Source organism: Zonotrichia albicollis, chromosome 3, assembly GCF_047830755.1.
Source record: "Zonotrichia albicollis isolate bZonAlb1 chromosome 3, bZonAlb1.hap1, whole genome shotgun sequence".
Taxonomy (NCBI): domain Eukaryota; kingdom Metazoa; phylum Chordata; class Aves; order Passeriformes; family Passerellidae; genus Zonotrichia; species Zonotrichia albicollis.
The window spans coordinates 102,648,583-102,663,788 of record NC_133821.1 but is presented as its reverse complement, the minus strand read 5'-3'; the positions used below and the strand labels follow the sequence as shown (position 1 = coordinate 102,663,788).

Sequence of the window (15,206 nt, the reverse complement as noted above, 5' to 3'; positions counted from 1 at the left end):
TACCCTGGTGAGGGGAAAAAATCTCCACTTCTTTCTGATAACACAGGTTTCATATCTTTTTCTAGAAGCATCTTTCACTGGAAGTCTGCATGTTGCAGTTTTTCTATGCTTATACTCAAAGGTGAGAAAACAAACTCAATTTTACTTCTGTCATCGGGAAACAGATAATCAACTTGAATATTTTACATCTTTTTGTCATAGGATGATCAATAGTCTGTGTAATATAAATAGTGAAGAAAGAATGGGTTTGATCTGTAGGTTTGTTTAAAAAGATGGTTTATTTTGTGAGTTCCATAGTACTGCATCACCTTTCTTCCTCCACCTAAAAATCCTGCAGGTAATCTGCCCAAAGAAAGATGATCTTAATTGTGCTGTAACTCATTCATGCCATTCCAGCTTTGTAATGAAAAGCATCTTTTAAGAATGCTGTTCTTCTACCTTCAACTGTGTCTTAATGAATTGATACAGCAACCTCGTATTAAAAGAAGCTGTCAGGCTGTTCATTCAAATACCTGACAGCAGAGATGTGATGTAAAAAGAAATTGGGGGAATACCTGAGGGAGGTGAAGTTCTCATCATTGAGATTGCTGCTCTCTCCCTTAGGATTCCAGTGACCAGCTTAGTAGACAGCTGGGCAGCGCTGCTGCTTCTGTTAAAGGATTCCATACAGGTTGGTCTTCCAGCCCCAGGACAGTTTCTCATACTTGGGTAAGTGCTCCTGATATTTGCAATTTTCAAATATGCTCAAATGTAGGTGTGTGAAATTATTCTGAAGTGTTAGTTTCTAAATCTGTCTCTTACTTTTGACTCATAGAGTTATTGCCTGAGTTCGGTGGGTCTTATCAAATTAGTTTCTTCTCTGAGGAATGGCTACATGTATTAAATTTTATATTATAGTATGATATAAGCCACAACCTCACCTTAATGATTATTTCAGTGATTCGGGCTCTTTAAGCAACAGATGTAAGTTTCTGATTTTTCCTAAAAAACAACAACAATGACTATTTCTTAGGTATTTGAAGCCCACTAGAGTGGGCTGAATTCTCATCATGGAAACAGTTTGTGGACTGTTAGAAATATAACTTTGAATATATTTTCTGTATAATGCTTCAAGGACCATTTTCTTCAATATTTTGAGTTTATCTTCCCTAGTAAACTGTCTCTGAAGATATTTTTGTATATAATCAAGTAAAACCTGTTCTTGGTAAACTCTTATGATAAAAATTAACTTAAGGAACTTATAAAGATGTTTCCTGGAATATTGATAAGTAGCAATCCCTGTGGGTTTAGTAATTAAATATTGCACAAATAAATGTCTTCAGATTTGTCCTAACTCTGAAAACTGCTGAATAATGTATTATGAGAAGAAAATCCATATTCAACTTCTGTATTTTTTCAGTGTTCTTAATGAGTTCATCATGAAAAACCCAAGTCTGGAGAATAAGAAAGATCAAAGAGATCTACAGGTAAGAAATTTGTTGTATGTGTCTTTTTAAAATAACTGAACAATAAATCATAGAATCAGAGACCTGGGTTGGAAAGGGCCTTAAAGATCATCCAGTTCCCAGCACTGACCTCTTGGAGCAAGTCCAGAGGAGGGCCACCAAGTTGATTAGAGCAACCTCTCTTAAGAGAAAAGGCTGGAAGAATTTTGCTTGTTCAGCCTGGAAAAGGGAAGGCTTCCAGTACCTGGAGGAAGCCACAAGAAAGATGGAGAGGGACTGTTTACAAGAACATGCAGTGACAGGACAAGCAGGAATGGCTTCAAAGTGAGATTAGATTCAGATTAGATATTAGGAAAAAAATCTGTACCGTGAAGGTGGTGAGGCCCTGGAACTGCTTACCCAGAGAAGTTGCAGTTGCTGTCACTAGAATTGTTTAAGGTCACTTTGATGAGGTTCTGAACAGTTGGTTTAGTGTAAGGTGTCCATGTCCATGGCAGTGGGGTTGGAACTGGATGCTTGAATGTACTAGAGGTATTTGATATCAGTTCTGTAGTATGAAACTATTCTTAATTAGCTTCTCCTTATATTTACAATTTTTTGAAAAAGCTCTCATTTTCTGTGACGATATTAATAACTGATAATATAGAAATTATTTGAAAGCAATTCTATATTTGGTTATATGGATTTTCTACATGTCAGGACAATGAATACAGCCCTTCTGCACAAAGTTCTTAAAATGCTTGGGGTTTTTTTTCTACCAGGATGTAACACACAAGATAGTGGATGCCATTGGGGCAATTGCTGGGTCTTCCTTAGAACAGACCACTTGGCTAAGACGAAACTTAGAGGTTAAGCCTTCCCCCAAGATTATGGTTGATGGAAACAACTTAGAATCAGATGTTGAAGGTAGGTCCATTTTCATCTTTATTTGAAATAAAACATTAGTTTTCATGCTAAAATTAATGAAGACAACAGCTTTGCTATATTTGAATGTATGTAAAATTCTTCAGTATTGGTCTAGCACTAATGTGTCTGGAAAGCTTGTGCATCTTCAAAATACATTTTTTTAAAATATGCTGTAAGTTAAATAATGGCCTGAGAAAACTAACTTTGGACGGTTTTTTTATTATTATTATTATCTTCATTTAGATATGCTGTCTCCAGCAATGGAAACTTCAAATATAACTCCATCTGTTTATAGTGTCCATGCGTTGACCTTACTTTCTGAGGTAAATGTTTCCTTGGAGATAATGACTAGTGTCTTTTAATACACTTCTATATTGTGAAAAGCTTTGGACTAGAAGCTTGCAGAAGGAGATTTAATGGGAAACAGTGATGTGAATGGACTCTGGGTCTTATCACATAAAAGTTTGTTACTAACCCATATAGATGGATGAGGTATAAAGCATGGCCTTTCAGATGTATAGTATAGCCAGCTTTTTTTGATGGTAAGCTTTGTGTGTTTATCTTTGTGCTTCATCTTAGTTACTACTGATAATTGCAGTCAGTCTTCAAATTCTTTCTTTGTTTGTAGTTTATTCTCTAGAGTGCTTTAATCAGGAGTTTGTTCTTCTGTGCTTCTAACACCTTAATGTGTTATAAAAATGATGGAATCTTTATACTCTGGATTTTGCATGGTACCTGAAATGTGATCACTTCTATCATAAACTTGAATGTTCAGTAAAAACATTACATCCACAAAAAAAAAATGTTGAATGGCATGTAAAAAGCAATTTAAGAATGCATTATAACATATCTTCCTCTCATTTTATAGGTTTTGGCTCATCTCCTGGACATGGTTTTCTATAGTGATGAAAAAGAGAGAGTTATTCCTTTGCTTGTAAATATTATGCACTATGTTGTGCCCTACCTCCGTAATCACAGGTATTTTAGTTTCTTGAATTGATGTAGAAGATGCCTACAGCCAGTAGAAATTTTGAATGGTGGCACTTAAGTTGAAACAGGCATGATAAGGATTAGATGTCTATCAAAATTTCTATAGAGCAACATTTCAAAATTGATTTATGTGACTTTTTCTTTGTTTAGTGCTCACAATGCATCCAGCTATCGAGCTTGTGTCCAGTTACTGAGCAGTCTTAGTGGATATCAGTATACAAGGAGAGCATGGAAAAAGGAAGCCTTTGACCTCTTTATGGATTCCAGTTTCTTCCAGATGGATGCTTCCTGTGTTAACCAGTAAGACTTTATTCTCCTTGTTTATACCGATGGCCCTTACAAATTTTATGTATTCCATTAACATACAGACTAAAATTTCCCAATAGATCTTTACAGAGAGAAATAGAGATTTTCTGTGGTTTAGGTTACCACATGAAATATCTATACACAAATCTATTTTTTAAAATAATTTTCTTAAAATTTAAAAAAATTGTAAGGAAAACGTGGTTAGCATTTTGTAGAAACATTGAATGATTTGCATTGCCAGAGACCTTGCAGATGGGTTAGTTCTAATACACCTGCCATGGGCAGGGACACCTTCCACTAGATCAGGTTGCTCAAAACCCCATCCAACCTGGCCTTGAGCACTTCAAGGGATGGGGCGTCCACAGCTTCACCAGGCAACCTGTGCCAGGATATCATGACCCTCACAATAAAGAATTCCTTCCAAGTATCTAAATCTGTCCTCTTTAAAAGTGGGATTACTTTACTTTAAAAGTAATTCCCTCTTGTCCTATCACTCCATGCCCTTGTGAAAAGTCACTTTCAGCTTTCTGGAGGCTCTTTAGGTACTGGAAAGTTGTTAGAAGATCTCCCTGAAGCCTTCTCTTTACCAGTCTGAACAGCCCAACTCTCAGCCTGTCTTTATAGGAGAGGTGCTCCAGCCCTCTGATCATCTTTGTGGTCCTCCCATGGACCTCTTCAAAGGAGTCCTCATCCTTCTTATGCTGGGGGTCCCAGTGCTGGATGCAATACTCCAAGTGGGGTCTTACCAGAGCAGAATAGACAAGCAGAATCACCTCCCTTGATCTCTTGGTGCAAACCTGGATGCAGTTGCCCTTCTGGGCTGTGAGCACACATTGGCAGATAAAATTCAGTTTTTCATCTTCATCCACCATCAGCCACAAGTCCTTCTTCTCAGAGCTGTTCTCAGATTTCATTTTGTGCCCAGCCAGTATTTGTGCTGGGAGTTGCTCTGACCATTCTGCAGGACCTTGCACTTGGCCTCATACATCATGAGGTTTGCATGGACCCACTTCTTAAAACTGTCAGAGTCCCTCTGAATGGCATCCCTTATTTTCTTGGAGAAGGGGGTTCAAGAAACACAGTTTCAGATCAAGTAACACCGAGTAAATGGTACCTTATGAGGCAGAGAGCTTGGATTGGCAGCTTTAGCCTAAATGGAAAGAGCAGAAAAAAATTGCAAATGTTCCTGAAAATTCTCGCTTTTTTCTTGCTTTTCTGATTTGTGTATGATTTTTCTCTTTTAGTTGGAGAGCTATTATGGATAATTTGATGACACATGACAAAACCACGTTCAGAGATTTGATGAGTAAGTATTGATGTAGCGGTGACTTCTCTGCAGTATAAACATTAAATAAATGAAAAATAAGTGTCTTAAAGAGAACACTTGCTCAACATTTCCTCCAATTTGATTTATTCAGTGTTTTTCGTGTTTTCATTGACCATTCATTTCTGGAGCTCCATAAATAACCCAAAGTGAGAGAATTTGATACCATCCTGGCACACAGTGAATTTTGCCTGTAGGGCTAACCTGATTAAGCAGAGTGGGTGGGGGTGGTTTTTGGTTGGTTTGGGTTTGAAGATCTGACACTAACTGCTTAAAAAAATTTATTTTGCACTTCATAATTTTTTGAGCATCAATACATGCAAATTTTATTTTTAAAAAATGGCTAAACTCTTTCCCAAAAGCCCCTAAACCGAGCCATTATTGTGTATGCTTACAGGGTTCCCTCAGCTTTTATTTTGAATTTCTAGTTACGGATTCAAATTGCAAACCATACATCATCTTAACACCCGCTTTCAAACCCCAGTATTGCAAAGAAAGAGTTATTTGTGCAGAAGGGAAATTCATCAGCTCTTGGCTGCACTCTCCCTGTTCTCTTTCAGCACGAGTGGCCGTGGCCCAGAGCAGCTCCCTCAATCTGTTTGCTAACAGAGAGGCGGAGCTGGAGCAGCGCGCCATGCTCCTCAAGAGACTCGCCTTCGCCATTTTTAGCAGCGAGATCGACCAGTACCAGAAATACCTGCCCGACATACAAGGTCAGTAAATATGTATCATTGAGGGACTCCTTCCTGTTAGCTGTGCAATGCCTGTGTGACAGTAACAGCAGGCTAAATTTTTTGTTCTGCAAGATCAGTGTGTGATACTGTTTCCATAGCTGAAACAAAGTTTCTGCAGCTTTTGGTTAAAAGGTTTTCAGTCTTAAATGACTACAAGATACGCAGGTTTTGTGGTTGCCAGCTGATTTTAATCCAGATAATTTCTCTGATCTGTCATTTTATCCCTTGATCAATATCCTTGGATACCTGCACAATATGTGTTGACATGAACATCTGAGGTACAAAAACCGATCAATTAGGGAGAAATAGGAAAACTGACCTTGACATTTTGAATTCTTGACTTCTTTTGCTGGTGTTTTTTCCTCAGTTCAGTTTATCTGTCATTGAAGTTTATTTCTTACAATGAGCCTTTACCTTAAGTGAGTAAGAATGGGAACTGCTTGGATCTTCTCTTTAAGATGATGCTAATAGCTAGCAGCAGCTTTTAAATGTATCTTTTTTTCATGGCACCAAAGAGTCACTTTGGTCTCTTCTTCTATATGGAATATCATTTGCAGCAACTTTTTTATTTCATTTGTTCTGGAATCGATTTTTTTGTAAAATTTTTTGGTTTGTTGGTTGGGGTTTTTTGTTTTTTAAATTTCCAGTTGAGTCAGTAACTGAGATTACTATGTTCATGGAATAAGATGATTTTACTGGTCTGAACTGCAACATGCATGTTTGTTGGTTTGACTGAAAAATTTCATTTTGTCTCTGTATATAGAGGTGATCATAATTCAATAAAACCATATCATCCCTTTGTAATTTCTCAAGTGTTATGATGGTGCAGTGTTTTAATAACAATAATACATCCCAGTTGTTCAGGCTGATTTTGTATTGTTTGGAATCTGTTAACTCCTCCTGTTGTAATGGGTGAAACTCTGCATAAGATAAGCAAAGTTCCCAGATGCACTATTGCATTTATGTAGAGAACCTACCCAAAATAGGCAACTGCACTCTTTAGAGGTTTCTCTATTTTGTTCCTTCTTTGGTGGAGTGGTTATTTCTTTATGTTGACAGAATAAAACTAGTAAAGTACTGGAACAGTACCATGGCAGGTACTTAAAGTTAACATTTAGAGTAAAGGAGAGAAGGAGAAAATTCTCATTGGAATTATTCTGAACTGAGGGATCCTTCTTGGCTTTTTGTTTCAGAAAGGCTGGTAGAAAGTCTCCGGTTGCCACAGGTGCCCACCCTTCATTCCCAAGTGTTCCTGTTTTTCAGAGTATTACTTTTAAGAATGTCTCCACAGCACCTTACCTCACTTTGGCCAACCATGATCACTGAACTGGTGAGTTGCAGGTGTCAGTCATTATTTAGAATGGTGCACATCTGAGAGACAACCTCACTCCTCCTCAAGATTTTTAATAAAATCTTTTCTAGAGATTGTGCAAATAAATGTGCAATGGCCACAAACTGAAAGCTGTCTTATTTTCATAGTCCTGATGTCTGGTTTTTGTGATGAAATTTAGTATCTGTTAGATTAGACTGTTTCAGCTGTCTCCTGAATTAAATTTGCATTTGCCCTCATTCTTCCCAACTGAATCCTGCTTCAATTTCTGCTTAGTATGTGTACCCTCTCCTCCACTCCCACTCCTGCTCTTCTTTTTCAGTGTTCCCTGTTTCTATTTTCCTGGTCATTCATCTTCCAGCAATGGGGATGAGAATCCATGTATCGGAGTCAGAATCAATGTTTTATTGGCAGTTGATGATCATTCAGTTCACATTGTGACTAAATGTTGTAACTAGATTTATACAAGGCTTGGCTCAGATTTCTTCTTTCTCATTTTACTCTTCATAACAAAACAGTGAAAATAACTGTTTCCAGAGTTTCTGCCTGCAGAATCTCCTGTGTTGGCTGTTTGACACACTCTTTTGGGTTTCAGCTTTGGCAGTGGGAATGGAGAAGAGTGGTTGGTGCATGCTGTCATCCATTCAAGGAGCTATTCAAGGAACTCCCAAGGGACTGAATAACTGAGAAAGCAAACCAGAATCATTGCTGTGATTTATTATATTTTCAATCTGCAGGTGCCTAATGTAGCCCCTGAATAACCTCAGATCCAAGCAATAGAAGGAGGAAAGCTGTATAAAAGATTTTAAAGTGTGTTGTTTTAGCAATAGATGTATTTAATTTTAAGCCTGTCAATAGTATAAATACTAGAAAACCCATTCTACTCAGTGTAGTCGTCTGACTCATGTGCTGTGCCCAGGCCTTTACACAAGTTGCCACAGTCTTGGAACTACTTTCAGTTAGCAGGACTGTGGTGCTTCTGGGAATCCACCCCTGAGCCTGACCTGCTCCATTAAACAGTCCTTTATTCTCATTTAGTTTCTTGCTGTCTGTCTAGGTAGTGGAGGAGATTAGCCTTTGAGAGCTTTCCTGCCCATAAAAGAGACAATTCCTTGTGGTCTTTGTGTTATTCAGGTTATATATAAGGGATGAAAGAGCTTTAAGGTGCTGCTGTCCACTCATACAGGAAAGGAAGTAAAGCTCCAAACTATTTGTCTAAGGCTTATTACTCAGGCTTTCCCGAGTCACAGTCCAGTGAAAATGATATTGAAATGTAGCATTTGATCTTCAGGTGCAAGTGTTTTTACTGATGGAACAGGAGCTCACTGCTGATGAAGACATTTCCAGGTAAATGTATGAACTTCTGCTTGTTTAACTTTGTAAAAATTCCTTGGTATGCTAATGGGGAGTGGAGTAATTCTTTAAAATAATTTGTATTAGAGCTGTTGAGCTCAAATGAGAAGGACAAGTAAAGGCTAGTTCAGTCTGCAGTACCAGGGACAGACTGCTCAGGACAAAGCAAAAGAAGTTGTGCTGTCAGATTGATCATAAATCACTAAGGGAAATTATAAAAAACAAGTGTCTGAGTTCTTACAATGTCTGCCAGACTAAAATGCACAGCTGCTGCAATTAAATTGTGTGGCATGACTTACACCTTTTCTGTGTCATACACTTATTCTAAATAAGACTGATGCACCTTTTTCTTTATCTAAATGAAAGCATAGTTCCTTCTCTTATTAGGTAAGTGAGATTGATAATTTTTCTTGTTTTATTATCCATTTTTATCTCCTCTATTTTCTATACAGTGTGATCCAATTTCAGTCATTCCAGGAGGAGAGGCAGATTTCTCAAATGAGCCAGAGTTATTTGCCCAAGTTTTGCTCACTTTTTTCCTAGTTTTTTGTTTTGTTTTGTTTTTTGGAGAGTTTTTCCTTCAAATCAAGTAATAGCAACATGACTGACAATTTTAAACTTCCTCATAATTTGAATATCTGGGAAGAAGATACAGTGCAACACATTCATTATACACTGCCATTTTATCACATATAAGTATAATATATATATATTTGTATATATGCATACAGAACTGCACTCATGGCACAGACTTGTGTTGGGATTCAATTTATGAATTCAGGATAATGCTGGTAAATAAAGAGTTGTGTGTAAAGGCAAGTAAGAAAAATAAAGTTTTCAATATGGCAGAAGGTTGTTCTGACTCACTTCCCTTCTATAATATATTTTAGAACTTCTGGCCCATCTGCTGCTGGTTTGGAGACAACTTACACAGGTGGCAATGGTTTTTCCACATCCTACAACAGCCAGAGGTGGCTGAACCTGTATTTGTCTGCTTGCAAATTTCTGGACTTGGCTCTAGCTTTACCATCTGAAAACCTGCCTCAATTTCAGATGTGAGTAGAAAACGTTGTCATTTAAATTTTTGGATGTTTTTCCATGTCTTTAGGTAAAATTTTAGCATATAAAAGTGTTTGGTTTTCTGTTTCTCTTCTTTCTTTGGACTTCAGCCAGGGCAGCCCATACTTCACTCCATCAAGTATCTGAGTGGCCCCCAGGGGAAATGATGCTGCATATCAAATTAGTTCAAGCTGGTTTGATTTAGCCCATGGCAAGAGATTTGCCACACTTGAGAGATCATTAGTAGTAGTGATTTATTCAAGTATTTTGTTTTTAAAGTTCTTAGTTGCAGTAATGCCTAAGAACTCAAAATACACCCACCCATCTCAGTGAGTAATGCATGAAATCAGAGCACTGCATATCATCTCAGCATGACTTGCTTAAATTGCTCCTGCACAGTCTGTCTGGAAACTGTGGCAACAAACCTTCACAGAAAGGGGATCCCATAGGTTTTTATTGGTCAGTAGTGGGTACAAACTGCTTCCTCAGTGCCTCTGCAATCCTGTTCCATTGGGAAAAAAATGAATGCAAAACAACTGGCATTTGCTGGAGATCCTGGGAATGAGAGGCCACGAAGGACAAAAGGAAGTATTGTGCCTCTTCCTTCACACTGCACACTGGTGACAGTGTGAGGGCTGCTGTCCTGGCACAGCTCTGTACACATTTGGTCATCCCTAATTATCCTGCAGTTTAAAAGACACTCATGTTGGTTGGAGACTGGAAGGATTTGTGCACACTGTGTCAGATTGTGCCCTGTAGTATTTCTAAATCTAATATTGAACATTTTTTTCATTTATTTTTTCTTTTGAGGGTTGACTTGGGTTTCTTTTTTCCTCTCTCTTTCTCTGATACTTCACCAGATTTCCTCATCCACTCATATTTTTGATTGCTCAAAAAGCCTGCATGTTCAGTATGGATAACATCTGCTTGTGTTATCTCATGGCAGGTATCGCTGGGCTTTTATCCCAGAAGCATCAGATGATTCAGGCTTGGAAGTCCGAAGGCAAGGAACACACCAGAGGGAATTCAAGCCCTATGTGGTGCGCCTGGCAAAGCTGCTGCGGAAAAAAGCAAAGGTATGGATGGTGCTTTTTGCTTTTGCTTTTCACTGAAAGGTTTCATGTACAGTAACACACAGCAGTGTTTGCGTTTGAATATCTTAATTTTTTTTAACAATAAAGAATGGAAAGGATTTTTTCTGGTGTAGGAGATTCCAGCTGGAGGAATCTCAAGTCAACATCAGGCAAAAAACACATGTAAGTATAGAAAACAAACAAACAAAAAAGCCCCAGAGTGAATCAAACAAACCACAGAAAAATTTATAACCTGCTATGGTCAAAAGTATTATGATCACTGACTTTGCATTTCTAAATTAAAAGTATTATTTAAATAAAAAGTAAAATATGCTTTATTATCTGATAATAACATAAACACTTAACATAAAATCACTGTCAGATAGCCAGTCATATATGTAGATACTAGTCTGATTACCTACTTTTTTGAAGTAGAAAACCAGTTTTGTTAATAAAAATCAAAAATTTAAAAAAACTGTTGCATTCTTAAACATGACAGAAATAAGAGTGTTGAGACTGAGCAGAGGCTAGGGGTGTGTTGAAAGGAAGAAAGAGGAACAGTTCTGGGGAAATCTTGGCTGCACAGTTGGTAGAGTGGGAACAGAATGAGGGTTTTCATTATGTTGGTGCATGGGATTTATTAAACCCCAGTTTGTGGGGTTGGAGGCCTGATCTGCTGATGAAGCCAATGGAAGCTGGCCAAGCCCTGTCCCAGGGAGATCCCTTCTGCTGCCACCAAGTAAGAGCTGTCAGATATTTTTGCTGCTCCTGCTGTGAGGACAGAGCCCCCTGGGAGCAGTTCACTCAGAAATGTTGATGGGTGAGCCAGGGAAGCAGGGAGGAAGTGCAAAGCCATATGGCCGAAAGTTTTGAAGTTTTATTCTCAGGTTTCTCTGTGTTGATGGCTTTGTCGGGTGTGTAACAGTGGCAGCTTGCTGTAGCTACTGCATTTACAGTCTCTGATGCCTTCAGTGAGTAAAGGAACTCACTGGAACTGAGATACAAGTGGCTACATTAAATTTAGGGATCACTTAGTGGCAGGCAGATCTGAGCTATTGAAGCGAGGCTCACAATTATGGGGGATAAAACTAGTGGCTGAAGCATATCTGCATTTTGCATTTTATCAATTTTTGAACCATGAAGATGAGACTAAATTTCTCTTCTTGCATGTATAAAGGAGGAATGAGTCTTAACTGCCTGCTCCTCAGGCAGGCATAGCCTCTAACCCTGCTGTTCAATGTAGTATCTGTTAGAAAGTTTTCACACTCCAAGTAATCTCTGTGCATGAATTTATATATCATGTGTGATTTATAAATATACATGCTGCTGGTAAGTACTGTATGCTGAGATAGGTGCCTGAAGCCAGGACTCCCACAGTATGCTTCAACAATTCAGAAAACTTCTTGGAATTTCTGGAACCCCTTAGTCATGGCAGCAGTTGCACACTGAACCATAGGTAGGTGTATAATGATGAGATAAACACAAGATAATGAATATTGATTTCAGGCCATTTCCTCTTTATGCAGAGGAGAATACTATTACATATAGCTGTGGGGTTTTCTTAGAAAATAACTACAAAAATTGAGTGGATCCTTATTTTCCTTCAGAGCATTCTGACTCATGTTTAGATTCATGTAGTATGGTGTTGCTCAAGCTCTGTTATCTGAGGGAAATGTGCTTAAAAACCTCCTTTGACAGTGCTGGAAATAAAGAGGCACAAACTGGCAGTGCTGGTTTTCTCTAGTAGTATCTTGGCCACTCTAGCTTGAGTCTGCCATTTCTGGATCACAGATTTGTTGGGGTGGGTGATGTTTCTAGCTGAAGCACAGCACCCAACCAAGCAACTGCACGGCCTTCACGGCAGAGTATTCTTCTCATATTTGAAATGCAGTCTGAAAGTTCTCCTCTTTCCTTCCACAGGACAAACAGGAGGACTTTAAGACGGTGGTTTTGGAGGGAATGGAGATGGCCAAGCATCAGGTGAGGGTGGCCTTTGATGCTTGAGTTGTGAAACAAGCTTGCCATAATAATACCATCACCTCAAGGCCCTGGGCACTATTTAGCATTCAGTAAGAACTAAGAGAAATCAGATTTTAATAGAAAAAAGCTGAGAGAATTTTGAGGTATAAGAACCCTTATTTTTATAGATAACTTTAATTTAAAAAAATGAAAAGCTTTAAATTTGGTTTCCTGTACAAAATATATTGCAAAGAGCTGATGGTAGTTCTAAGAAGAATTATGATTGCAAATCACTATAAAATTAAATTGTAAAATCATTTTTGTCAAACTGCAGGTGTGAAACACACAATCCCTGGTTGGTCTCCATCAAATTAACTGTTGTTTTAAGCATCCATGAGATTAATGGTGTTTGCTTAGCTGATACTGCCATGAGGCAATGGCTTGGACAGGTTTCATTGCTCAGAGCTGGAATTTGCACATGCACCCCATTTGGTTGGCTGCTGTGTGACACTGACACTTGCTGCGTGCTGGGGACACATCCTGTCACCACTGGGTAATGCTAAGCATTGTACAGAAACAGTATGGAAGAAAATTCTCCTCCTTAATACAATTATAAGTTTTTTAAGGAGAAACTCTAAAACTTAGTAGCTTCATTTAAAGAAGGTCGCATCAACAACTCCTTTTATATTGGAAATTTAGTCTTCCCATTGCTGTGGTTTGGTGTGAGCCTTTCTTTTCAGAAGACTTGTAAAGCTCAAATAGTGGTCTCCTGTGCCAGGGAGCCAAGCCACCAGATACATTCATACTGAATTTAAACCTAATTGGGGTTTGCAAAATGGATGCCGTGTAGGCTTCTCAATTGCAGGACAGTTGCTTCATTTAAAGGGCAAAACCTGTATTTGTTTAAGTATCATGTTTCGAAAAGAAAATCTATTTGCTCAAAGGCTGTGCAATCAGTGATCCTTACCTTATCCTCTGCTTCCACTGCTGTCCTTTCCCCTTCATTCTTCTTTCATTACCAAGTGGACCCCCTGCCTCAGCCACAGGTGCTACCAGGACAGTGGAACAGGGGTGGATCCACAAGTGGCTCTTCTTGGTGAGGCCTTTTGTGCTTCTTTTCTCCTTCCTTGCAGAATAAAATCCAGTACTGCTGGAATTCTTCTTCATGGTAGAAGCTCTCTGTACTGGTTTGTCAGTAACAGAACAAACAAGGTGTTCCTAGTGGTGATAGTACCTTAGTGTCTAGATTGGAGTATGGTTTTTTGTGGGATCTCAGCACCTCAGGACTGAGGTGCCGAGTCACCGAGACCACCCTTGGGGGGCTCGGGAGTCCTGGAATGTTGCCAGAAGTGTCTGGTGGCTGGACTTTGACCCTACACGGGAGACGACACCTGTATGAGGATAGGAGGATTTCACCAGGGTGAGTGGTGAAGGGATTAGTTAATTAGAGGGTGAGACACAGGGTTTAGGATTTATGTACAGGGGGGTTTAGAGAAGTAAGATGGAGGAATTGGGGCATGTCCTGTCCTCCTTCTTCTTCTCCTCCTCCATCTTCTGTGGTGATGTGGCACTTTGGGATTGGTCATTACTAAAAGTGCACCGGACAATAAGAATAAAAGGTATTGGGGAAAAATGATAAATATTGTACACGTAACTTTGGGTATAAAGATAGGTGACTGTCCGGAGGGCGAGACAGTGTGCTCATGGCTGGCTGCTGAGCAGACCTCTGTCGGGCTGAAAGAAAATCTTTTAGATAAACAATTAATAAACATAGAGACCGAAAGAAGAACTGAAGCCTCTTCTCGTCCTTTGATACGCGGGCTGCCCCAAGGCCACTCCAGGCCTTTCCAGGCCCTCCAAACAGCCGAAAACCGGACAGTTTTTGACTCAGAGATAACGAAAATAGGGAAGAACTGTTAAGGAACCTGGATGTTGCTGCTCAGGTACTTCATATGCAGATATTCAAGGCAGCCCTAAGCAGGGTTACAGCAGTGTGCTGCTGCTGCTGGGCATCTGGTGTGTGACTGCTGCCTTCACCTGTGGGGTTCCTGAAATTCTTTCCTTTGACATTCCCCCCATGAATTGGAAGGAACACAATAACTGAGTTCTTCTGAGAATACACAATGAGTAACTGAGCCATTTTCCTTTGAGAACAACTTCAAGTGTTTCTCAGAATGTCTGTGTGTGTGTTATTTGTGATACTAATAATAGCACTGCTTTTTGGCCTTCCCAAAACTCTGATCTCAAGCTGCAAAGTGAAAATGCTTTGGATCTATTTTAACCTCCTCTGGGGTTTATCATCACTGATGCTGGCAGTATCAGCTGGTGAAGTGAGTGTGTGTCACCAGAGAGGAGTCTGCTTTGGAAAGCAGCTGAAGGAGCTCACAACTTCAGCTGTCACCAGCTTGGGCCATTTGTGCTGCCTGGGAGCAGCTCCACAGGGGCTGCCTTGCTTTGGGACAGCCCTGGGCTGAGGTGTTGGACTCGAATGCTCACTGTGACTCTTCTGTGAGCATCAGCTGACTGCCACCTGAACACTCCCAACCACTGCCTCTGCAGGGCATGGTGAGGGGGAGCAGAGGATCTGCTTTAGAAGCTCCCCTTCAGCATTGGTGTCTTTTGTGGACAGGACAAATGGTTTTGGACTTTAGAAAAGTACTATATTATACATTAGTCTTTCGTTTTCACCTGTGCTTTTAATGTCTTGTCCTGTATTATTTCCCACCT

General features: G+C 39.4%; 1 protein-coding gene across 13 annotated transcripts in view; it reads left to right on the top strand.

Annotated features, from left to right (window-relative positions):
• DOP1A (DOP1 leucine zipper like protein A) overlaps positions 1-15,206 on the top strand; it is a 62,157-nt gene that overhangs the window by 45,007 nt on the left and 1,944 nt on the right. For 9 of the 13 annotated variants that reach the window (XM_014266297.3, XM_014266298.3, XM_005485940.4 and 6 more), the window contains 14 exons: positions 66-121; positions 604-708; positions 1,400-1,466; positions 2,207-2,351; positions 2,595-2,674; positions 3,220-3,329; positions 3,492-3,641; positions 4,892-4,953; positions 5,532-5,684; positions 6,899-7,035; positions 8,327-8,382; positions 9,279-9,443; positions 10,394-10,523; positions 12,441-12,500. In XM_014266297.3, the coding sequence (XP_014121772.2) occupies positions 66-121; positions 604-708; positions 1,400-1,466; positions 2,207-2,351; positions 2,595-2,674; positions 3,220-3,329; positions 3,492-3,641; positions 4,892-4,953; positions 5,532-5,684; positions 6,899-7,035; positions 8,327-8,382; positions 9,279-9,443; positions 10,394-10,523; positions 12,441-12,500 (1,476 nt within the window). Of the gene's footprint in view, positions 1-65; positions 122-603; positions 709-1,399; positions 1,467-2,206; positions 2,352-2,594; positions 2,675-3,219; positions 3,330-3,491; positions 3,642-4,891; positions 4,954-5,531; positions 5,685-6,898; positions 7,036-8,326; positions 8,383-9,278; positions 9,444-10,393; positions 10,524-12,440; positions 12,501-13,502; positions 15,187-15,206 lie in introns of those variants that run through there. The other 4 variants (XM_014266301.3, XM_074538316.1, XM_005485941.4 and 1 more) reach the window with 2 other exon arrangements.